Below are 25,260 nucleotides of genomic sequence, written 5' to 3'. Positions count from 1 at the left end.
CCACTCACCTCCAATAAACCTCCGTTCCAACCTACTGACCTCCTTCCATTTTTAGCCACTAACCTTTATTTATCCTTAACCATAGTACTCCATCAATTCCTAACCACTGACTTCTGTCCATTGATGCATTCATTCTTAGCCATTTTCAGCAACCCGCCACCACTAATCTACACGTATGCTTAACCACCGACTCCTACTGATTGCTAGCCATTGACCTTCGTTCTCCAACTCTTCCTATTTCCAGCTACTGACCTCCTTTTATCTGTGGGGACTGACCACCACTGACACTCTTTGCATCAGACATCCATTGACCTCCATTATTCCTAACCACTTACCTTCTTCCATCCCTAGCGTCTGAGTGCCGTTGACCTCCGTTCAGTTTTGGCCACAGACTTTTCATTGACCCGCCTCCATTCCCCACTCCCGACCTCCATCCATCCCTGTCTTCTGAGTGGCATTGAACACCATCTTTCCCAACCACTTACCTCCACCCACTCCTAAACACCGACCTCGAACCTTTGATCCGTCTCTACCCGCCAATATCCAGCTGGTCACCACTGACCTCCATCCATCGTCGGTCACATCCATTATTTGCCGGTGGCGGGCGGCCGGGTTCATCCCTCATCTCACCTCGCTGCCAGGAAGTGCCTCCACGCAAATACATCCCCAAAGACGGAAAAGCCTGAATCTTTATTACATGAAATCATTTTAATTATCATTAGTTTTTATGTATTTAACTATTATTTTTAATGCTGAAAACTCGTAGGATGTTCTGGTTCTTAATCTTTTAAATTGTTCTGAGTGAAACACGTGTTTTAAATGGAGAGTGCATCATTCACCTTTCATTGACTTGTTTCCATTTTCCCAGCGAAGATAAATGGTTTCGTTCTGCTGCACTTATGCCAATGAGATGAGATAGAAAGGCGGTCTGTCAGTGCATCTTCCACGGCTGGCGTCTCGCCAGAGATTGCTTCATATTCCCGGGGCCATTTGTTTTTTATTTCCACTGGACACAATTAGGAACATGGTGTCCTGGTACCTGGCCAACAAACCGACTCACTTCCGCTGACCTCCGATGAGACGCCATGGGGCTTCTTTACAGGAGATGTTGACTTTACAAGCGCTACGTCTACGGATAACCTTCATGTCAGTAAATCACATAAAGATTGCCGACCTACTGTTGGGAGGTCATTAGTTCTTGTCCAGAGGCTCGGATGATGTCATCAAATGTCACTTGTGTTGGGTTAATATTGATCTTTTTGTTCTACAGCACACAGCGTAGAAGCTCACGTAGCAAGGACACGACACATTCAAAAGGATCAACATAAAGTATTTATGTATTACATATTTATTTATAAACTTTTTGAATATTACATGTTTTCCTTTGATAAGGCAGATTATATGAACTCCAGAAAGATGACGTTACCGCAAAACATTCCAGCTCTCATAATGGCATAACATTTACAGTGAATTCATTTAGTAAATGACACAGAATTTCTATTAGGCCCACTATGATACAATATGAAGGATCAAAGTTTAAAAAGAAAAAATAGACCGGCTTCATCTGAAAGCCTCCGTCGGAAGAGTTCTCAATTTATTACATGTCAGAGAATATATTATAAATACTACTCAAAAAGGAAAGTACTGTTTATAGCACTAAAACTTACTATCTGACACTTTAAGGAACAAAATCTTATGTGCATAACTACAGCAAAAAAGTCTTGCATCTCTTCAGGCTGACTAGAGCTACCTACAGATGTCTCTCAGACGTTGGAGGACAGGACTGTATGCAAATATGCTAAGTCACTTAATTCAAGGAAAAAATACTACGCAAACAAATAAGCTGTTTTTCTAGAGCCTATATGCAGCTTTCACTGCCTAACAGCACCACAACATCCACAGTCTAACTACATACTGGTCTGTGTCAGAGGACATGCCAAGGAAGACCAGCCAGACTTTACGGTCTTCTGTTGTGTCTCCAACTCTCAATAATTCAACAGGACCGCGTCACATCCCGGGAAGGTTTACAGTTTAAACATCTCTGAGGTTCAAACCTGGTTTTTAGGATGGGGAAGAGGAAGAGGTCCAAATGTCAAAGCAGGCAAATACTTTACACAGTCCCATAAAGGAGGAGGCTAAATACAGTGTTAGGGAGGTGTGTGTCCACAGCTAGTCTGTGTGTCTCTGGACCGGTGGCGCCTCGAGGCCGAGTATTCTGCATCCCCTACTGGTTCTACTGGTTCTACTGGTTCTACGTGGACTACAAGCAGCAGAGATGGGTGTGGGAGTTATTTGTGCCTTATTGCTTTCCCTGTTTATTCCACAGTCTCTGTCCCGGAAGTAGCGCTGAGTTAACAGTCCAGCGGAACCGCCTCGTGCTGCGCCTCTTTGTCCTCCACCTCCACCGCCGGGCACGAGGGCTTCTCCTCACATCGCACCGGCCGCACGATGACGCACGGCCTCGCGGGTTCCCCGCTCCCACCGGCGCGCGCGGGGCTGCGACTGTCGCGCTCGTATTCGTCCTGCGCGCGCTGGATCTTCCGGTTCCGAAGCTTCCTCTTGTGGAAGTGGAACGTTGCCAGGGAAACGACGACGATCCCCACGAGCACGACCACCAGCACGAGGAGCGCGAGGGTGGAGGAGAACGGCGGAAGGAGGCTGAGCTGCTCCGCGCAGGTCCCGTTGTTGGCCTGGAAGCCCCCGTGACAGCGGTGCAGCGGCACCGACAGTCCCGAGGCCTCCGCGGTTCTGGCTGTCATCCGGTCCACTTGTCCCCGGCCACTCGTGTCTCTCTGACCCTGGTACCCTGTGTGCTCTCCGGGCTCAGCACGGCGACACCGGCCCGCTCATGTGGTTACCTGCACCGGAGAGAAAAGACATGAGACCCACGGGGACAGAACCGTCAGGAACCCGCCCACCGACCCTCATCAGCTGGTCCGGGCTACATCCATAAAAAAAAACAATCCCAAACAATTAACACGAGAGGTGCGCACCATTTCATCCTGAGTCACAGTGGCAGATAAAACACGTCAACCCTGAACAAAAGAATACGTCCTGATCCGTTAGGAGACCCGTTAGGAGAACCGTTAGGAGAACCGTTAGGAGAACCGTTAGGAGAACCGGGTTGATGGTGTGAAGTCGGAACAATGCATCATCTATTGTCATGTGCAGGCCTGCGGGATGGAGCCTCACAAACCTCCTTCACGCAACAGCGTTTTAGGACCAGAATGAAGCTTTACGCAGAGGTTGATGTCTGCAGGCATCACTGCCACACATCAACCCTGGAGATTAACACGAAGAGAGGAAGAGGAGGAAGAGGAGGAATTCTTACCTGATGAAACGGTCGGTGCGGGGAGACGGTGCGTGAGCGGAGAGCTGAGGGGGAGATGTGTAAATGGGAGAACTGGATGGCGGTGACGCATTTCATACACCGTGATGCTGATGCTGAGCTCCGATCAGTCAGGACGCTTCTGTTGCCGCAATCCCGCCTTCCCTCTGAAACCCTACAGGCGGCGGGGGGATGTCTCCGTGGGCAGCAAAGTGGGGTTTATTTAAAAAAATTAATTGGGATTAGATTGGAGCTGGTTTTCCCTGAAGAGTGTCCCCTCCTCCGGTCCTCCGGTCCTCCGGTCCTCCGCTGCTCCACTCAGCATCTGAATGAAGAGCTGCAGCTGCATTAAAGGTCCCGTCTGCCAGTCAGCTGGCACGGCTGTTTTTCTTCTTCTTCTTCTTCAGATGGAGTCCAACACTGGAGTGCCCACGTTTCCCTCTAATGACCACATTCATAAGTGACGCGTATTAGTTCATACTCGAATCCGACAATGAGCAAAAAACAGGAAAATGAGTTGCAGCATTGAACCCTGATCGGTAACCGGTGTTCATGAGGGTGTGGTCAGTCAGATGCTGCAAACCTGCATAATTTGAAGCATTTAAACCTCATTATGGAGACTGGAAATGAATTAATTTAAGGCTTTTTTTTTTTTTACCAAAATAGTAGAAAAGATTTGAAACCATAACATTTGTACTGTAGGTTAAGAGGCATTGTGGGATATGAGCTTGGTAAACATCAGTTATCACAGACATGGAGCTGAATATGGCTTAAATTTGTAATTAAATCACAGCTGTCATTCAGCAAATACCCTGAAAATCAACATCTGTCAGGGGACTAAAGGTTATAAAGGCCCGACTTTCAAAATAATTCACATAGGTTTCATTTAGGCTAAAAAATGTTGTTAATTTCAAGTCATTTATCAACATATCAGACAGTTACAGCCACTAAATCCCAATTTCTTAACACTTTAATGAACAGAACTTGGATTTTAGTGTTAAACCCAAATATCCTGAGCAGGCAGTTGTTTCTTTTTCTCCATTAATCTGAAAACTTGTAATCCTCACAGGTTTACGGTCGTGAATTAAACTACAGGATTAAAGAAATGCTCCATAGACGAGGCTTTAAAATAATGGTCGAGTGCATCGTACTGTATTTGTCACAGTCGAGCGATTCTCGGATGATATTTGTAACACCCACAAATACTTTATAAAAAAAAGAAAAAGCTCCTCCCCGACTGGAAGAACATTGCAGGCAGCGCGTCTCCAAATATAGAAGAGTGGGTGAAGGAGAACAGCAAGGAGACGCTTCTATTCAGGGCCACACCTTGACCTACTGAGGCTTTAAAGCAGGGGTGGGCAATTCTTTTTTCCATGGGGCCACATGAGAAACAGAAAATATTGTGGAAGGCCACAATATTTTTGAAAACACTTCAAAATAAAAGCACTGCAGCTTTAGTCCATGCAAGAGGTAAAATTAGAAAATATGTTTATTTTGTAATTTCCAATCAACCTCACACGGGCCAGTCAGAATCAACCAAAGGGCCACATGTGGCCCGCGGGCCACACAATGCCCAGGTCTGCTTTAAAGGATCGTAAAAATATACTGAATGACACAAATACGACATTTCCAGCAAAAAGTAGCCTAAATATACCTTTTGTTTTATGACTCGTACCAAAGTTTCATGGTGTCGTACGGCTGATCTACCAAGTTATGTCTCAGTTGATGTTATATAGTTATATAGTGTGAAAAGAGTGTCGATATTTAATAGATCCTGCAAAACCATGAATCACGTTCAATACCAGCTTGTTTTTACGCCTGATATCAACTTTTCTTTAGGAATGTTAGCTTTCTACAATACTTAAAACACTCTATTAAACCTGCAGTACGTGGCAGGAAGTACATGCAGTATTTAGTCTGCAGCACGATACTGCAGATTCTGAACAATCAGAGCATCAACAGGAAGTAACCGGTCTGGTCGTCCTCTTCCTCTGATGGAGAACTGGGGAGTCTTCTGTCCCTGAAGTCCAGCACCAGCTCGTATTCAGAGTTTCAGCTTCGGCTGGTTCAGCCCACGACGCTCCGCAATCATTTTTCAGTGTGTTCCTTTCGAGCTGTTCTGGATTTATGTTTCAAACAAAATGTTTTTTTTCTTCCGTGTAACAGATATTTTTCTTTATTAGTTATTGTGAAGACATTTTCTTTTGTCTTTTAAATCTATTTGTTCCCAACTTTTGAGGATTTATTTCTCTGTTGTGGCTCGTCTAATACTTTAGATATAAAATAGCCTATTTACAACAATTAACATGTTTTGAAACTCTGCTTGGAGTCTCAAACCATCAGCTCAGAGCTGCCGGGTCATTTTAGAGAATGATGGTGTTTGATGCCATTAAAAATCAGGGAGCCTTGTATCCAAAAACTATGACTTGTTTCTCAAAATCTTTATTATCTCGGGTATCTCCACATGCAAAAGATGTTCCGCTATATACTGCAGTTCTGATGAATAAAACAAAGTCAGAGATGAGAGGTATCAACAAATAAAAACGAGGAGGAACATTTAACGTGTACTTTTTTGTATTGGCACCACAGAGATTCTCACGGTAATTTCCCAGTCCTCGCTCCGGGACATGCTCCATCACCGGCGGGCTGCATGAAAAATGAATGGCCTGGGAGGGAGTGAGGGTCCCTGGATGATGAACTCACTGTAGATGAGTGCATACTGAAAGATTTATGCAGCTCTTCATACACAGTTTAAAGTATGGGATATGTTCGAGGGCTGTTAAACGGGGAGTGATTAAAGCACTTATTTTAATATTCATAGAGGCTGTCTGGGTCAGACTGACCCGTACTAAAGAGGGAAACCCCGGGGATGGAGTCCTCCTCACATCAATCAGTGTCCTCCAGTCGCATCCAAGGCGAAATTATACCTGCTCCCTTGTAGGTGGTGTGAAACATTTGACGCTGTGGCCTCCTCCTGGCTGCCTCCCCGAATCTCCGGCCAACAACCCGGCGTCTTTTAGTCCCGACGAGATGAATGGTACAAATGGAAATAATGGAACACGCGTTCAGACAGCCTCCCCGCTCGGCTGTCATGGCGTCGTCCACACGGGAAGCGGTTGGTGTGAAGAATGAGACGAGAGCCGGAGAGAGAGAGGTTTAAACCTTGTCCAATTTCACACCTCTGCACACGGCGTGCTGTCTGGCCGGCGCCGAACAGCAGTCGGTTTTAACGGTGTTTTTCTTTTTTCTTCGCTGCCTGCTGAGGCTGCAAATGAAGCTGATGAGAGAACGAACGACAGCGGAGACGCTGTGGGACGTAAAAACCTGGTCGATGGGCCGGGACGGTCTGTTGTGCTGAGGTGAAGAGCAGAGTTCATTCTCTCTGTTGTGTTTGTTCGAGTAAAAATATTCATTTGTGCAGATTTAAAACAGCGGCCATTTTATGAGTCCAGCAGTTAAAGAGCAAAGTTGGCATTCGTTCGGATGTTTGTAAATCTGATATTAACTCTGTTTTTGGTCTCCACCACTTATTGAGGGAAATATCGGTCGCTTGCAGCTAAACTTTCCCAGCTGGTATCTGTCTTTCTCTGCCTGCTGTGGGTCCTAGAAACCTTTTTTGTAATTCCTCTGTGACGGTGATAGCAATAATATTCCAACATGAGATGTTAGCTCATGTTTTCTGGTTTGTCCGTATGTCTGTCCATCCCGTTCTCGTGAACTCGATATCTCAAGAACACTTTGAGGGAATTCTATCAAATATGGCTCAAATGTTCACTTGGACTCAAGAATGAACTGATTAGATTTTCTGGGTTAAAGGTCAAAGGTCACTCATGACTCGTGTCTCTCCCATCTGTCTGTCAGATTCCTGTGAAAGGGATATGAACTTCTTCAGAGAATTTCTTCAAATTTGGCACAAACGTTAACTGGGAATCAGGGATGATCTGATTAGATTTTGGTGGTCAAAGGTCAAAGGTCACTGATCCCCTCCCATCTGTCTGTCAGATTCCTGTGAAAGCAATATCTCAAAAACATCTGCAGAGAATTTCTTCAAGTTTGGCACAAACGTTAAGTCGGACTCAAGTATGAACCAATACTCTTTTGAGGGTAAGAGGTCAAAGGTCAAGGTCGGTGTGACCTCACATCCCTCCCATCTATCTGGCCGATTCTCCTCAACACATGATCTCAGAAAAGCCTTTAGACAATTTCTTCAAATTTGGCACAAACATTCACTTGGACTCCAAGTTGAAGTGACAAACATGGAAGGAAACTACAACTTCAATGGTTTAAAGTTAGAAAAACATCACAACAATGTAAAACCGAGGTTGGTGGAAGCAGAACGAGTGAATTAAAACAGTGAAATTGAGGCTTGTAAAATGAAAACAATGACCTGAAAGATAAGCACTCTGCACAGCTGTTTCATTCTCATTTGGTTTCACACTATCAGTGACAATATTCACATTTCACATTTGGTTGATTTGTAATACAGCAATGTTGATTACAGCAGTTTGAAATGTTTTTATGGATCACTACGTGTTTTTTGTAATCAATCACAGTTTTACATTTTTTCTTTTTATAATATCGGATGAAAACGAGACCTCAAGCGAGCAGGAAGTGGAAAACATCACGATTGTCCTGAACAAGGATAAAACAAAGGAGCTTATCCTGAAATTCAGGAAACAACAGCAAACATGTCATTCGTAATGTTTCAAATAATATGTGTAGACATTGCAAGTATCTATTTATTTATTTGTTGAGGTGATTCAGGTTTTTAATTGCTCTTATTCTTCTTTTATTTTCTATAACCTGACTGAGTGGAGCATCAGTGTGTATGTGTGTTTTATCTTTGCAAATGGCAGCCGTCTTTTTAATCCCCGAATCCTTGAAAACTCTAAACGTCGGCTGAAGCTGCGGTTTTCTCTTCCTCCTCGACACTGTACCTCATTTAGACGCCTATTATTGAGACACATTATTCTGCAGCTTGTGTTAATCAGGATTACCAACTGTAATGAGAAAGGTTCATGAGTCTGAATACTAAACATGTATCGATGCCGTCCGGTCCGTATGTGTGTGTGTGTGTGTGTGTGTGTGTGTGTGTGTGTGTGTGTGTGTGTGTGTGTGTGTGTGTGTGTGTGTGTGTGTGACGTTATACGTCTTCATATGCAGGAGCGGATATCTTTAAAGCTGCAGGCCATCTCTGAGCAGGAGCCGTCCTCTTGATATTCCCTCCACGCACACACAACTGCTTTCACTGCAAGTCTCTGTCAGCAGAATTTCTAATGAACTGCACAAAAGCCAGTTTACCATGCATGCACCCATGCGTGCGCACACACACACACACACACACACACACACACACACACGCACACACACACACGCACACGCGAACTTTGCTTTTGTGCACAACCCAAATGGCTCCGGGAAAGAATGAATGAGGCTCTTGTGCATGTAGAGACGAAATGTCTTCCATAAAATGATTTTTCTTTTTTCATAATGAGTGTGTGACAAAGTGTGTACATCTATTATATGAGGGTTCGACGTTTTTGCATTCCACAGGAAGACTTGCGACCTCCCTGGTTTGTTACGAGTCGAGCCAGGAGACGTGGGGACAGAGTGAAGGTTATAACATGCAACAAAGGTCCTCACCAGCCTCAGGAGACTGAATATATACATATTATTTAAGATCTGTCTGAAACTGACACAACATGATGACAACCTGCACAATCTGTAGTGAAGCACAATGCCAGCTTTTTGTCTGAAGGAGGAATCTCCTCACAGCCGCTACAGAGAGGTTTCATGATGACTAACACCTTTTCAAGACACATATGGGCATGTGAGAATTGTTTTAATATAGAACTGACAATATGTGAACCTATGTTTTTCTGCATAGCCCAACAGTTGTTGACCGTCAACCATCCAGCTTGCAGTTTCCCTCCATGTCTGTCCAGATTGATATAATACATCTGGTGAACAAGGAATCCTTGTGTTCACATTAGGCTGATTGACAGCAGATGATGCTTCAAATCTGGATGTTTCTGCAAAGAAGCTCCAGATTCTAGAAGGTGGATGCAGCTTCAACACATCTGACCTTTGACCTTTCGGATGTAAAATGCTGTCACCTAACATTTGTGAGAGTTTTCCATAATTAGGGTATGATCTGTGGAGTATTGGCCACAATACTCCTTTGACCTTCGGCCACCAAAATCCACTCAGATCATCTTTGAGTCCAAGAGAACGTTTTGTGGCAAGTTAGAAGGAATTCTATCGAGGTGTTCCTGGAAAACTCCTTCATGAGAACTGGACGTACGGACGGACGAATGAACAACCTGAGAACGTAACACCTCCGGCTGTTCTTCGATGATGTCACACTACGAGTTCATACGTTCATATTTGGGCCCGACACTGGGAATTTGTTGGCTACGGCTTCATTTGTAAAAGTAGTGCTGAATTTATGTCGTCTGATTGAGGCAAGAGGAAAAACATTCTCACTACAAAATCCCCAAAACGTTTTATAATGCTTTTAAAACACCAACTCAAAGAAGAATAGCATTTGGGAATATTTAAAAAAAATGTGACTAAAACCATTTTAATGTATTAATGAAGAATAAAATCATTACCAGAACATTAGTTCATGTTTTTCCTCAGAGCAGATTTCTAACGGGCACATCTCGGCCCTCCTTCCTCCGATGACCAGCTTTTCTCTTCACCTTTCGTTCTGTAAACACTTCTGATTTCGTTACATAACGCACTCCAGCAGCTTGCCGGAGGCTCAGTCAGGTGAAAGGAAGGGAAACTCATTTTTTAACGAGATATAACAGCTCGAAATGTGAGCGACCCAGCAGCAGGCCATTAAAAACCAGTGGGCGGGTTCCTGTATGCGGTAGAAACCTTCTCTAAACATCTTCCCTGCTCGGCCTGCTCACCGCCGTCGTTACACCAACCCGTTCTCCGGCTGCTGGATGCTACATCATCGGCGGTTCACCTTTCCCACCCACCTCCGGGCACCGCGAGCAGCATCATCACAACCATCATGAGAATAACCCACACCTTTCTCACAAGTGTTCACACCCACAGCTGATGAACAATGCTGTTACTAAGCAACCGGCCCTGTCTGAGTGGGGTTTTTTGCATGTTCTCTGCGTGTCTGCGTGGGATCCCTCCCGGCGCTCCGCTTTCCTCCCACGACTCCACAGACACGAGTGAACCCTTTAAAAACACTCCTACGTGCTGGCTGAGTGTTTCGGAGGTGGTCCGATGGAGTCGTGTCGCTCGGGATGAAACCTGCGACCGCTTTATGACGACCGCCGGTAAAAAAAGGACTCAAAGCTCTCGTGTAAAAGGTCACCTCCACGTTTAATTATCTGTATGTTGGAGGTGAGACTTTCTAAATTGAGTCGTGTTAACGGGTCCTGGAGGCTGAGGTGTTCATTATTCTTTACAATAATTAAATATTATCAGAATTAATCTCTGACATCAGACAGCCTGATTCCTTTGTCATTTTTTTACCTGCCTCACTTTTAATGAGCTGCTTTTCCTCTGATTAATTTGGCCTTTCAGTGATATTCTTCTCTCTGATTGGTCTCAGTCTCAACGTGTCTCTTAATGTGCATGAAATCTTGTGGCACTTTTCTATATTTCTGCATTAATACAACCAAAAACATCATGTATCTAATAATTATGTCATCAAAATATAATGACGTTTTAGGTCATATTTATATAAAAAAAAAATTCTAAAAACATGACATCAATGTCTGTTTGTTGTTCAAATGAGCACATGAACATTGAAGATGTCGTTTCTTCCTGTGTGTCACAGGTGGAGAAAGTTTTCAGATCCTTCTACTTCCCTAAAAGGACGAACAACACTGTAAAAATACTTCACTGGAAGTAAAAATCCTGCATTGAAAAGGTTATTTATCAAGTTTAATCAGTAAAAGCATATTAAAAGTCAGTAAAATGTCTCGTTATCATGCATAAATGTAAAAACATCTTGTTATTCATCTACTGATTATTTTCTTGATTGGTCTTGAAATAATGAGAAATACTTCCCACAATGTCGTGAATAAAGACAGAAGTGTAACCCAATAAAAAATATCTTTTTTTTACATTTTTTTTATAGAAGCTGGAAGGTGTCACGGAGCGAGAGAAATGTATTTTAGTGTTCAAAATATTAAAAAGCATAAATCTCTCATTGTTCTGTTTCCATCCATCTTCACCTGCAATCTGCTCACATCTTCCCGCTCCGTGTTCCTCATGCATGTCTCCAACGACTCACATCGTGCATCGCACTAACAGACGTGATGTGTTGAGATGAGACAGGAGGAGGTTTTCTGACTGAACGTCTGCACTCGTCCCTGCAGACCGAAGTAGAGGACGGACAAATAAACGGAACGACTGTCTCCGTCCTCTGACCGTCTGTCCTGTCTACTCTTTTAATTGTCAGTAATTCTGTGACATCCCTCTCTGTTGACATTCCTCTGTTGTTGTCTCGACCCCGGAGGCTTCAGACTTTGTTAAGCTGCACAGCATCCCTCCTCCTCTTCTTCCTCCTCCTCCTCCTCTTCCTCTCTCCACTATCAATTATATTAACAGCAGCCTGGAGCTTCCTCCTAGCATGTTGCTCCAGTTTGTGACAGGAAACCTCTCTGCTTTTAGTTTATGGCCGTCCTGCTACGTTATTGCAGCACACTGGTAATAAGGCCTTACTCTCTATTCTACTCCAGGCTTTGCCCCGCAATCCAATTTGTCTCTCCAACACCGGACGTCTTCTGGTGACAATGAAGTATTTTTATGGCCGTGCTGATATCATCACATTTCTGTTTGTCCCTCATCTCCCAGGGCGCAGCTTACAGGAAAATGAATTACACAACACAATAGAGAGGATGGATGCTCTGCAGTCGATGTGAGGCCAATTTGCCCTAACGTGACTCGGCTTCTGTTTCCATCTCCAGCCGAGGACGGTCCGTCCCGCATCCTCTTCAACTGATGTTTCCTGCTTTCTGCCACTTGTGTTAATTATGCATCAGCAGTAAGAAGCTGCTGGAGTCATGTGGCATGTCAGCTTTACCTTTGATTGGCACAAGGGGGCCAAAAATAGAGCCTCAAAGCACTCCTGCTTTAATTGCTTGTCATATCCGAGGAGGCAACATGCAATTGTATAACCACACACCATGTGAGTTCACTGGAGACGCTGTCCTTAAATCATTCATTGATTCAAGTGAACTGCTCAGTCAGAAGTAGGTTGGGCAGTCATGCAGCCCTGGGATCAGAGCCTCCCACAAGGACCGTGGGGAGTGATGGTGTTGCACTTCTCAGCTGGTTAATTTAAGGTATTTCTGTGCAGGAGATTTTTCTCCTCGTAAAAAAATTATGTTTACAGGATCTTTTCACCTATTTTCAAAGCAAGGCAATTATTATATGTGCACTGAAGTAGGTATTGGTTGCTGTTCATACGTGGGCCCTGAAACGATTCCCATTGCTGTAAATAATGGGGGGGGGGGGGGGGAATCCACAATCCTCAGTGTAAAAATGCATTTTAAAACTCAGCTGAAGTGTAAAATTCTCCAGTTTATCTTGATCGTTTTATCTTGTTGAGCTGCAGTTTAGAAATAAACAGAAAGAGACACAAAAACTGAGACTTAGTTTTGTTTTAAATCAAATTAATTTAGCTGGAGCTTGTTTATAAGATACTTATATTTCAAATTGTGTGAAATTAACGCTTTTATTCTGACGTATTCTGGTACAATCTTTTATTCTGAAGGGCCGCTGCCGCCGGCGGAAGTAGCGGATGTACGTCATGGCCGCCGCTCTGAACCACTAAGCTAAACTTTCACTTTGTTGTGGAGACACGGGGGATGATGGCGACGTTTTTCGGGGAAGTGTTGTCGGTGTACTCTCGGGCCGTGGAGGAAGAGGAGGAAGAGGAGCTGGATGAAAACGACGAAGATGAAGAAATCCGCAGAGAACTGGAGGAAAAGAGGTAAATCCCGTTAGCCGGCTAGCATGGAGGAGACCGGAAGTGAGAGGACAGAAATCGTAGACGTGTTAAAGTAGGTTTGATAAGTTCAAATACATCCAGAGAAGAAAACTGGTGAAACATGATTTCACAGGTGAAAATTTACGTGGATCTGATCCTTATATTTGTTTTTATAAATCCCGCCGTGCTGAACTTCCGCTGCAGCTAACGGCTAACAGCTAACGGCTAACAGCTAACGGCTAACGTGAAATCTCAACACCAAACTTTTGATGCATCGAGCAGAATTTCACTGTTAAAGGTGGAAATATTTAATTTAAAAACAAAATAAACACTGATAAATGATAACAAAAACAAACACAAAAATACATGAACAACCAAAATATAAACAAACACTGTTTTCGTCCCTTTTTCAAGTAAAGCATCTAAAATTAAAGGTTTATTTCAGATTTCACCTTGAAAACGTTCCTGCAGCTGAAAAAACGGTGAAATCCTCACTGACAGGTTTTATTAAACAAATCAAACAAAACAAGTCAAATCTGAAGATGATTAAAGTAGAAAAGGTCAAATTAAAAGTTCTGTCACACGAAATGAAAATTCACTTTTCTCCTGAACTTTTTTGAGTAATTTGAATAAATGAGAATGAAACAACGTTTAGACAGAAAAGTCAACATGTAAACATCTGCAGCGTCCTTTTATTAGTCTTTTCTTTTTAAGTAAAAGTACTCCACTACAAGTACAAATCCTGCTTGAAGTAAAACTGCACACAGTACATGACTCGAGTAAATATACTTCGTTACTTTCCACCACCGATCTGTTGTTATTTTGCTGTTTTATCGCTCTTCATCAGGGAGGTTCATCTTCACTGGAGCTCCGAGGCGACGACGTCTGGAAACAAGCTGCCGTGTTCGGACTTCGTCCTCGCCGTGGGACAAAACGCCGCCTGTGAGATCACATTCATCTTTAAGGATCTGCTGGAGATGATAGAAGGACTTCACATTATCCTGGTTTTCATTATCTGTTCATCTGCTGCTGAACTTCTCAATTATCTGGTGAATCCTTTAATCTGCAGAACGTCAGAAAAGAGCTGAAATCACGTCTTCATACGGTTTGTTTTCTTCCTGACATCTGAAGAGTTAACGATCCTCACGGTTCAGAGGCTGAAATTATTCTTTTATTTGGAATAAACAAACTGAAATAAAAAAATTAAATAGTTGAAAACTTGAAGAAATCTGAGACACTCAAGAGGGTGATTAATTAAAAAGCCTTTAATCAGTCGTGGCTGTTCAATCATAGTAAAAAACTCCAGAAACCAACTGTTCCATCAACTACAAATCAGCTGTGGTCACATGACCCGTATGGACCAATGAACTAGTAGCACATGGGGAGCAGGTAAAGACATGATCGGAAACATAATGTCACGGACTAAAACCAAATGCAGATATGAATCAAAATCTTAAAATCTCTTGATAGTTTAACAAACATTGAAACATTAAGTAACATTTAAACTCGACACCAGATCTCCTCAAACCGAAGAGCACCGGAGGGACAAATATTCAGCCCCGAGCAGCTGACAGTTCTTTTCACTTCGTAAAATAGTTGTTTGAATGGAATAATTTTCAATCAACTTCCCTGTTTCAGATGTTTTCTGAACGTCTCATGTGAGAGCGTCCGTCTTCGCAGGCTTCCTGTCGGCGTACGTTCTCAGCTCGGACACCTGGGAGGCGGTCGGCCGTGCGTCGGCGTGGAACGAGAGGAGTCGAGCGGCGGCCGGCGAGGAGTCGGCGTGCGTCTTCTACAGAAGGAAGGACGACCCGTCGGTGAGTGACGCTCCGAGAAAAGACATCTGTCCCTCCGTTAACGCCACAGAGAGCGCCGGCCTCTCGGAGATCAGTCGGCGTCTCGTGTTTCCTCGGCCGGTTTCTATGGAAACGGCTGCAAGTAGGAAGAAACTCCAGCAGAACACAGTTACGCTGCGTTCAAATGGAGGCGCGTTCACCGCGGAGGTGAGAAAAGTCCGTGTGAACGGCGCCCTCTTGTGGCGTTCACGTCGTCTGAACTCTAAATGTTCTACAAGCCTCGACGTGTTTGCTGAAAGGTCAGAGGTCGCGGAAGTTCCTGTTTTGGTTGGATGTGAAGCTGATGTATTGTAACTTTAGTCACGTAGAATTTGTCTTCATAACTGAGATAATAATCTACGTCTGAGGAAAATGTTTGATCTCCCCAACGGCCTCATCTTCCCCCCTCTGTCTTTGTATTTCCTGTTAGCCTCTGTGGCTTCTAGACGCCACCCACGTTGCCTAGCAACTGTGTTTTTTACGACTGAATGCCGAGCAGACGTGTAGTAACCACGAGCTCACCGGTTCCAATCTGAACGCAGCGTTTGAACGTTGGAAACCACAGAAGAAGAACTTGTGGGCGCTCCAGCTGCTGCTCATATTAAAGTACTTTCATGTTTTATGGCCTCTACAAACGTCTCTCTGGGATTTCTATCAAACATCACGGTTTAAAAATCAGATTCGGAGGCGTTCAGTGCTCATGATTAGTTCAAGGACCATTCGGAAAAAACCGATAAATTATATTTTCAGTTTCTGGTATTTTGGGTGACTTTTTAAAAAAATTTTTTTTAAAGAAAACCGGCCTTTAAATCCCGTCAGCTGGTTTAAGATGTTTAATTAAATGAGGAGAAATATTAAAGGAAAAATCTGAATAAATTGGTGGAGAAATAAAAGGCAGGCCGACGCTTCCAGTGACATCAGAGTAGAAGAAGTCGTCTCCGTGAACGCGTCGATCCGAAGCTGTTTCACTGCAGGACGAATGATCTGCGTGAGCTGTCGCAGCGCTCAGAGTTACAACCAGCTGATCGTGCGCCGGGTTGTTTTCTATCCGCCGGGGCGTCGTTTGCACGTGATTTAATCAAGATAAACAGAGTGAACGGCCGCGTGTGACGGCGCCGCTGACGAGGTCTCAGATTTATCGCCGGGTCCCGCCGTCTTCAGACGGCTGCCGGGATTTAATGTGGTGAAGGATCACAGCTGTGGACTAAAGATACTGAAACAATCGGCTGTTCATTCAGAGATCACCGACTTATCGCAGCCTTCAGCTTTAATGGGGATTTAACTGCGTTTCAAGGTGGGAGAGTTTGTTTTTAAAGCATTTTTTTAAGGTTCGTAAAGTGAAACCAATGCAGAAGTGTCTTAAAGTGTGATACCACTGAGGGCCACTAGGGGCTCCAATAGACTCCCATTTGAAAAGAATCAAGTTCTCTCCTGAAATACAAAATCAATAAATGTTTTCCACAAGTAGTGACTGAGAAACTGGAGATTATTTGTGATCAATATCCCGCAAATAATACACTCTTATTTTGAAAAGTCACTGATTCGACATTACGCCTCAAACACAGATATGTTTGGGGGGGGGGGGGGGCTGGTTTGATTGACAGGCCTTGGGAGCAGCCAGGCTTCTGCTAAAGGTGGGCGGGACATAGTATCCTCCTGGCTCCTCCCCAGCTCGTCCAAATATGGTCACGTCCGGCTCCAAACAAAAGCAAGATAGCAAAAATGCTAAATACTGAACTTCAAAACGACAATCGAGAAACCGACAGATGATGTCATGATTCAGACTTAACAGGGGTTAAAGGTCAAAGTATGCCCGGTGTAAAGAATCCATTTAATTAATGGAAAGACAATTAATCTGCAACTGTTTTAACAATCAATAATTTCCAGTATAGATGCCAAAATGTTTTCAGGTTTCCGTGTTTGGAAATGAAATGAAAATGGCAGTTTTTATTTTCATAAGAATCTGATTCATAAGTATTATAAATGATCATTTGTTGTCTAACTAGTGCACCAGTCATCAGAGTAATTCATTAGAATAATTTATGGAGTTTATATAAGCATTAGTCCCTCCACGTGTTCAGTTCGCCATTGCTGGCAGACTCCTCAAAGCTGAGTGACCTTTGACCCTGAAGCATCCAGACACCTGTAGGCCACGCCCACCCGTCTGCAGCTCTGCGCAAACTGGAGTCCCTTTAATTCGTAGTTCACTTGTGCATCTGTACTTCCTGTCTTTGACTTCCACCTCCATGTTTTTGGTCTTTCATCTGTAAACGTTGCATTAAATGTTCGTGGCATTTCTTCCCCGCTGCAGGTTCTGATCTGCAGCGTGACCGGCTACCTGGCGGAGGATCAGCTGTTCCAGTGGACAGAGAAGGTGAGTTAGTGAGTTCAGCTGAAATGTAAAAGAGCACCTGTGACCAGACTAAACCTTCGGATAAGACACCACAGATTTAACTCCCGCCAGGTGGGAGCAGGAAGTTGAGAGTTGACAGCAGCAGACTGGAGTCATGAATGTGTTTCTGGTGTAAACAACATGAATCCATCAGGTTGGTGCTGGAAGGTGTGACGACGTGTTTAATACACGTTGAATCGGCCAATGTGCTCAGGAGCTGTTTTCTTCCTGGCGTTGTTGCGTCAGACGTCGGCGGTTGAACCTGCAGGTGTGTCTCCGTCTGTCTCAGGTGTTCGACCGTCTGCAGCTCCGACAGCTGAGCGTCACCGTGCTGTCGGACGGAGCGCTGGCCGATTACAAGACGGCCGACTACCTGTGCGGTAGCTCCGCCCCCTTCCTGCGCTCCCTCCGCACCGGCGCGTTCGGCGAGCGGCCCGTCTGCCCGGCGCTGGAGCAGCCCAACATCCTGACCGGACTTCCTGCCGCGGGTACAAACACGGATTCACTTTAACGGCAGCTCGGTCTGAAACACACGTCTGAGTTTTCACTCTTCTTCTTCTGTGGTGTCTCCTCAGTCCTGAACCACTGCCAGGTCCACCGCATCCCCGCCGTCAGCTACCAGTGCTACAGTGATGTCATCGCCCCTGACTCTGTCACCATGGAGACCTACAAGCCGGCGCTAACCAGGCTCAGCAGGTCCATACAGGTGAGCTGCCTTTAAAAAAAAAAAAAAAAAAAAAAAAAAAAGGTCAGGCAAACCACATCTGTTTCCATGGAGACGAGGCCGAATCAGAAATCAGAGCTGCTGAATGAATCCAAAATGAAGCCAGAATTGTAAAAAAATGTCATGATTCAAGAGCAGATTTGGTTTCGGATCATCTTTAACTTCTACCTGCCGACAGCTTAAAGCTCTGTGGTTCAACGTTTCCTGACAAAATGCACCTTGGGAGTCGTAGTTAAGCTCCTCCCACAAGGTTTTAGGCGATATTTTCTAATACAGGTGTTAATATTTTTTATGATGAGCAAAGAGTCAAGTTGAAAGAAAATTGGGTTTTCAGTGACTGATATTTATGTGCAGGTGAGATTATCAGTGTCTTTTAATAAGGATGAAGACAGATTGTATTTATGTTGCTCTTTTCTGAAGATAAAAGACTTTAACGTACATTTTTCGCCCAAAAAATGTCGTTAACAGAAGCTGTGCTGAAAGTTTTATGACATAAAGTCTCCTTTTAAAATCCAAAAGATTACAAATCAAATATGTCTGTGATGTGCAGCAGGATTATTATCACAGGAAGTTGAAAAAAACCCCTTTTTTTTTTTTTTTTGGCTACTAATGCAATTTTACTGCAAAAGAAAATTACATCTCAATATTTGAGGAAGGCTGCCACAAAATCAAACAATCACAGAAAAAGACTGTTTAAGGTCTTTCACGGGATCTAAATAAATCTCAGCTCTACAAAGTGCACAAAAGGCTTCATCAATCACCATCACACTGCTCCTGAAGTGTTTCACCTCCCCGTGTTTCTTTCTCTCCTCAGCTGGATCCGTCTCCGAGCACAGACGTCCTCCGCAAGTCTGTCAGAAGCAGCGACCTTCAGAGTAATCTGTACATCTGAAAAAACATGCTGCACACTGTGCTGTGTGGTGTAACTTTATTTTCCTGTGGTAAAATACTCTTTTCTTTTTTTTAAATAAAGGAATTAAGTAAACAAAGCCTTTCTTCACAACTTGGTAGTATTCACCAGAAGTCCACTGCAGTTTAGTTACAGTGCAGACAAACCAAACTGAAGGCCAGGCATAAGAAAGTCCCTCTGCAGCATAATTCCTCCTGCTGTTGTAGCATTACACATACATTTTTATTATTTTTTTTAATGTATTTATTCAATATATGTATTTAATAATCATAATTGCATGTATTATTATAATGAATGGATGGATCTCCTGGTTGATTTACCCTCCTTTCCTTGGGTGGCCTAATGAGGGGTCAGTGTGTCCTCCTGGCCAGCGGGGGGCAGTGCAGCGCCACTGAGCTGTCTGAGAAGCTGGAAGAAGGCGAAGCGAGCGAAAGTCAAAACAAACCTGTTGAAGTTGGCGAAGCGGAAGATCCGTCGAACCGTAATTTTTCTGTTTTATTTTCATTTTTTTATTATTATATTTTAAACATTAAGTGAGTATCGTGTATAAAACTGTCGCAGCCTAACTGCTGCGTCAGTCTATAGTCGACTACGAACCGTAAAGTTAGCATTAGCTCGCCGTCGCTTAGCAACACGGTAGTCCTGTCGGGGAAGGAGGCTAGCGATGAGTGCTAGCCGGGTTCAAGCTTCGACGCGCGGCGGGAACAAAGCTGCAGCCGGCCGGAGAGAGGGGCACCGAGCTCCGGGAGAAGGGCACCGAGCCCCGGGAGAGGGGCACCGAGCCCCGGGAGAGGGGCACCGAGCCCCGGGACCCAGCAAGGTGCTGGCCGAGAGGAACCCGGAGGTGGTGGCGGTGGGAGCCTGGGTGGAGGGCGGGCAGGACTTCCCGGAGGACCCGTGTGTGAGTTCATCATTTAACGGTGTTTAACGGAAACAGGTGTTTAGTTTGACTTCAGTTCCTCCGGTTCTGGATAACTTCCGCAGTCTGAGATCTTCATGTATCAGCAGATATGAAGCTGTGATCCCTCAAACCACAACAAATATCTGCAATATTTCACCATTAATTCATCATATTTAATCAATTCATATCCGAAACAGTTTCTTGTCTGACTAACAGTTCAAAACCCGCAAATATTTCATTGGATATCATTAAAAAAATTAAGAAAATATCCAAATATTTATTTGTTTAGTTTGTTTGTTTATTTTTCAGGCACAATCCACATTCATAAAACTTTACTGTTAAGAGGCTTTTGTCCACCTGTAGTTCCTGGACAGGTTATAAAATCACCCTCATGTTCACAAGCATCTCAAACAATATTAAAGTTCATAAAAACATTAATCAGGACGTCATTATTGGCCACCAATAAAGAAATACCAGACAGTCTCATAATTAAAGACAAAACAATAGAATTGGAAACCTGCAAAACATGAGCAAAGAAATAAGAAGTGTACACTGTAAATAAAATACAGCAGTATTTTAAAATAAGTAATATTATTATAATATTAGAGAACGCACAAATCTTCTAATCGACAGTATTAATGACGATTTAAAAGTATTTCTTTGCAAGTAACTTTCCTGTAAATGGAACTGATGAATTAATCTGCCAAAATAAACTCTTAAATACTGCAGAAAAAAAGTATAATATGGAGTGCCTGAGAGAAAGTACTTTATGTGGTTGATGTGTGTGTGTTTCTTCAGGCTCTCGCTTTACTGACCGAGCAGCTGCAGGTGGAGAAGAGGAGGGAGGAAGAGGAGAGCCTTCGTCGGTTCCAGGACGACGTACGCCACCGTGTGGCGCAGCGACCTCACGTCTTCAGATGGAGGCAGCACACGGATCCAACGGTACCGGGTCTCTACGGACAGTGAAGCACTGACGGTGTTTAAAATGACGTTATTATCACCGTATCTACCTTCAGCTAACATTGATCTCTCTGTTGTACTTTAATTGATTCAGGATTTAGATTTTAAATCACTATTTTCCGCCATCTTAAATGATAAGATGAAGGTAAATAAGGTAGATAAGATAAAGGCAGCAGTTCCTCGCTGTGAAGCCGCTGCTGGACAGAAGAGTTGAGTCCTGCTGCTGCTGTGATTGTGGAGCCGTGTGTTCTGGTCCAGGTGACCCCGGACCGGAGAACCCCACATCACCACGACCGGGTCTGGACTCGCCCAGCGTCGGCGGATGAGAGGCCGACGTCTGCGGGAGGTGCTGCACGGCGGAGGGCGGCGGAGAGGAGCTCTGAGGAGGTGAGAGGGAGTTATTATTAGTAACCAAGGTCTGATCAAAGTAACGCCGTGTCTGTTCGCTGGCTTGATGTCATCACCTTCGAGAAAAAACTGCTGAACTCTTCTCAGTTTTAACGGCTTCGTACGTTTCTTTTTCTGAATCTATTTGTAACTCGTCAGCACTCCTCACATGTTTTTGTTGGCGAGCTATTTTAAAATAAATCTGAAATCAGTGTAAACTAAACAGGCAAAAGTATTTTCAGACTGCAGTCAACAGATGTGTTTTTTTCAGGTCACATCTTTCAGGTCACTGTTTTTTTTTATTTTTTACAAGCGAGCAGATCAGGTCTCCCTGCGTTCCTGATCACACACTATTTCTTTTTACTTTTAATACGGACTGCAGCTGCCCTTAAAAAGTATTTACTGTTACATGTAATATGTTTACAACTGGGACAAACTTCATCATAGAAATCGAGTGTCCTGACTGATCTGTAGGAATCTGACTGCAAACACATTGGAAACACTTGTTGTTTTACTGTCCAGACAAAATCATGCTGATACAGTCTGGATATGATATAAAACAGATATTTATGTGAACACGTGGACTGAAACCACGAGGCAGTCACTCTGATTTTTGTTCAAAGCCTCTTAGTTGGAATAAAAGGGAAATTCAGGGAGAATAATCCCGTTCACAAAGCCCGCTTCATAAATAAATATTCTATAGTTTGAGCTCGACTGAGACGGGACGAACGGGAGCAAATCCCTGAAACGCAGGCTGTTGAATTAATAAGGTGTAGAGAATCTCCGTCCACCAGGGGCGCTGACGAGTTCACGTTCAGCTGCTCAGTTCACATCCTGTTCACAACATTTAATAACCAGTCTTTACCCAGATCGGACGTGATTTTATGTGCAGATTTATTGTGCTTTGTTGAGGTCTTATTATCAACATGGAGGATCAATGTCTGTCTCTACCTGACCTCTGACCTCTGTCTCTTTAATGCGCAGTCAGAGTGATGTGATTGTTTCCTCGTCTGACTTGAAATAATAACGTGACAGTGATGAATGTGGAATATTGTTTTCCAGCCTCGTGGAGGAATGACGCAGGTCCGACTCAGACTAGCCGCCTGCCGGCTGATCCGACACGAGGAGGCGACATCAGATCTTCCGGGAGGCCGATGGAACGTTTCTGCAGTCAGACACGTAAGCGTCTCCGTCTCACACTTTGTTCCTCTTTTCTTTTTTTTTGTGAATGTGTGCATCGATGCATATTCAGGTTATAACTGAAACATTTCCTTCTGAACAACAACAGAGAGATCATGTGGTCAGAGAAGAGGAGGAGGAGCAGGAGGAGGAGGAAGAAGAGGAAGTAGAAGAGGAAGATGAATGCCAGCATGACTGTCCTCTCGTTCAGCAGAAGGTGACTCAGAGCATCACGTTGTTTTATAAATCGATCTACCGTCCATGTTTCAGTTTTTTTGTAATTGTTTTGCATCAATTTTTTTTTTTATTTTTGCAGCAGATTTTTCAGTTTTAAGGAGTTTTTTTTGTGGTAACAGCGAAATAACTAATAACAACAGACACTTTTTAGAGCCGACTTCTAGTGGCACTCGCTGGTATTGCAGCTTAAGAAACTTCTGCATCGGATCCATTTTTCAGACCTGGAAGCTACGAACTCTTTTATAAACAGTCTGTGGTTGTAACTGTGTCTCTGTTTCAGCTGAGTGGACGAGCGTCCTGCGACGCTGACGGATCCCCCCCCGATCCTGGACTCAGGTCCGACCTCACAACCTCTCTGGTCCTGTGGCCCCTCACCAACCAGGACGACCTGAGAAGACAGGTAGAGGTTCGACACGGAGCTTTAAACGTGTCCGAACCCTCTCAGACCGCCACAGACTGTCACAAATGTCACGTCTGTCTCTGCAGCGTCAGTCTCAGTTCCTGATTCACCGCCGGCGGGTCATGAACACCGAGAGGGAGCAGGTGAAGGAGAATAAACAGCACAGGAAACACCTGAGGAGGACGGCCAGGTGACGAGACCGCCGCTTTTTATCCCGTCTCACTTCCTCCTGTTGGTGTGAACGACTTTAAATCTGTCAAACAGGAGAAATCTGAGTCTTTAAAACACTGTTCAGCGGTTTTCAGTCCTCTTTAAGACTGTTTGTCTTAGTTTGGCTGAATACTGAGCTTCTCTCTGACGCTGTCGCCTCTTTTAAACCTCACCTGTGTTCATCCATCCTGTCGTCCCTGAAGGATCAAAGCGGAGAAGGAGCGGGTCCGTGTGGAGGAGGAGAGGCGGCTGCAGATGGACCGGCAGCTGGAGGAGGCCCGACGGAAGCTGGAGGAGAGAGAGCTGCTGGTTCTGGAGCAGCTGAAGCTGGAGGAGGACGAGGAGAGAGCTGTGCAGCTGCTGAGGAGGAGGAGGCAGGAGAAAGGGAAAGTAACAGCAAGGTGAGCTCGTGAAGAAAATTAGAAAAGTCAATCGGATGTCTGAAAAAAGTGGTGTGGTTTTGTGGCTCCTCGTGAAGGTGTGTGTGAAGTGAGCTTATCGCACCTCTGGAGCTCAGTTTCAGCATTACGTCCACAAGAAAATGGGTACGCAAGGTAACGGTGACCTTTGACCTTATAAGTCTGATCAGTTCATCCTTGAATCCAAAAGAACGTTTGTGCCTATCAAGATGGTGACGGACAGAATCTGAACCGGAGGCTTCATAACGTTCACAAACCAACGATGACATCACTGATGGTTGATGACATCACTGATGGTTGATGACATCACTGATGGTTGATTGTTGGTAAATCGAGTTATTTGAGGTCATTTGGCTCAAACAAACCAACTTACTGAACATTGTAAAAAAAAAAGTATATTTCCTTTGTAAAGCTGATAAACAGGCTGATTTAAACTCTGCAGGTTCATGGAGGCTCAGAGAGCTCAGATTAAGAAGCGTCTGTCTCAGATGAAGCTGGAGCTCCCTCCTCTCTGCTGCTGTGCCTCCTCGTTCTGGGACTCCCACCCCGACACCTGCGCCAACAACTGCATCTTCCACAACAACCCCAAAGGTTGGAGACCTTCACACACTCATAAACACCAGAGGAAGTACGTTAAAGATGTTAACGCGTGTCTGTTGTCCACAGCGTACACCTGGGCGCTGCACTCAGCGATGCTGAGTTTGGATTTACAATAAAGGAAGCCGAGGATCTGCGGTCTAAAGGAACAGTTCCACATTTAGAAACAGGACAGCTTTAACTTCCAGACTGGAATATCTTAACAACACTGACATTGACCCACATTCTTTTTTTTTTACCTGATTTTTCCTTTTGGCCCAAAGTTTTGCAAAACTTCTAAAAAAAAACCTAAAAAAAATCTCAACATTTGCGAGATGGTTTGGTGCACCGTTTTATGATGACATTCTGGGAGCCCCTTTTTATTCCTTAGCGTTTAGCTCAAGCACCATCGTGCCTTAAATACATCACGTCGACTATTTGGCTTTGTTTACATCCATCTATTTGCATTTTTATTCAAATGCACAGGAATAACGTGTCATTTATTTCATGGATGATTTCAGGAATTTATATGTTGGCGTACTCCACGTTTAATTAGTGATGTCAGTTAATGATTAAAACATCAGGAGAATCAGTACATGTGGAAATGATTTGCTGTTGTGGAAATCTACAATAATCTGCTGTTTAAAAAATAAATAAATTAAGAAACACTTTTTTTCAATTAAATCTGATTTAGACTTTGATGTTAATACAGATAAGTGTGAATGAGGACGTTCCTGTGGTCGCCTGCTGGCGTTCTCCAAACATTACATATTCTAGTTTCAGTTATATCCTGTATGACACCTGTGTTTATTTTAAAATCATCTAATCTGGT

General features: G+C 44.0%; 3 protein-coding genes across 4 annotated transcripts; 2 read left to right on the top strand and 1 right to left on the bottom strand.

Moving 5' to 3' along the window:
- Positions 1-1,332: 1,332 nt before the first annotated feature.
- LOC138196083 (uncharacterized protein C11orf87 homolog) lies at positions 1,333-3,809 on the bottom strand. 2 transcript variants are annotated; one of them, XM_069145795.1, is made up of 2 exons: positions 3,332-3,809; positions 1,333-2,858 (listed from the first exon to the last, which is right to left on the bottom strand). In XM_069145795.1, exon 2 carries the CDS (start codon positions 2,757-2,759, stop codon positions 2,352-2,354), a length of 408 nt encoding a protein of 135 aa, XP_069001896.1. In that variant the 5' UTR covers positions 2,760-2,858; positions 3,332-3,809; the 3' UTR covers positions 1,333-2,351. The 2 variants fall into 2 exon arrangements, with proteins under 2 accessions (XP_069001896.1, XP_069001897.1); XM_069145796.1 differs by lacking the exon at positions 3,332-3,809 and adding an exon at positions 2,994-3,280.
- Positions 3,810-13,085: 9,276 nt separating this feature from the next.
- On the top strand, positions 13,086-19,432 carry psmg1 (proteasome (prosome, macropain) assembly chaperone 1). Its single transcript, XM_069145793.1, has 7 exons — positions 13,086-13,301; positions 14,146-14,240; positions 14,979-15,115; positions 17,445-17,507; positions 17,815-18,013; positions 18,101-18,231; positions 19,064-19,432. Exons 1-7 carry the CDS (start codon positions 13,177-13,179, stop codon positions 19,139-19,141), a joined length of 828 nt encoding a protein of 275 aa, XP_069001894.1. The 5' UTR covers positions 13,086-13,176; the 3' UTR covers positions 19,142-19,432.
- A 127-nt stretch (positions 19,433-19,559) lies between these two features.
- On the top strand, positions 19,560-25,112 carry ccdc15 (coiled-coil domain containing 15). Its single transcript, XM_069145791.1, has 10 exons — positions 19,560-20,060; positions 20,859-21,002; positions 21,279-21,407; positions 22,470-22,586; positions 22,696-22,803; positions 23,104-23,223; positions 23,310-23,413; positions 23,637-23,834; positions 24,295-24,443; positions 24,519-25,112. The coding sequence occupies exons 1-10, from the start codon at positions 19,824-19,826 to the stop codon at positions 24,566-24,568; spliced, it is 1,356 nt and encodes a 451-aa protein (XP_069001892.1). The 5' UTR covers positions 19,560-19,823; the 3' UTR covers positions 24,569-25,112.
- The last annotated feature ends 148 nt before the right edge of the window (positions 25,113-25,260 follow it).

This window comes from Embiotoca jacksoni, unplaced genomic scaffold, assembly GCF_022577435.1.
Source record: "Embiotoca jacksoni isolate LCO1_2020_lvr unplaced genomic scaffold, fEmbJac1.0.p SCAF_13, whole genome shotgun sequence".
Classification (NCBI taxonomy): domain Eukaryota; kingdom Metazoa; phylum Chordata; class Actinopteri; family Embiotocidae; genus Embiotoca; species Embiotoca jacksoni.
The sequence above is the reverse complement of the archived record's forward strand: the minus strand, read 5'-3'. Positions and strand labels throughout refer to the sequence as shown.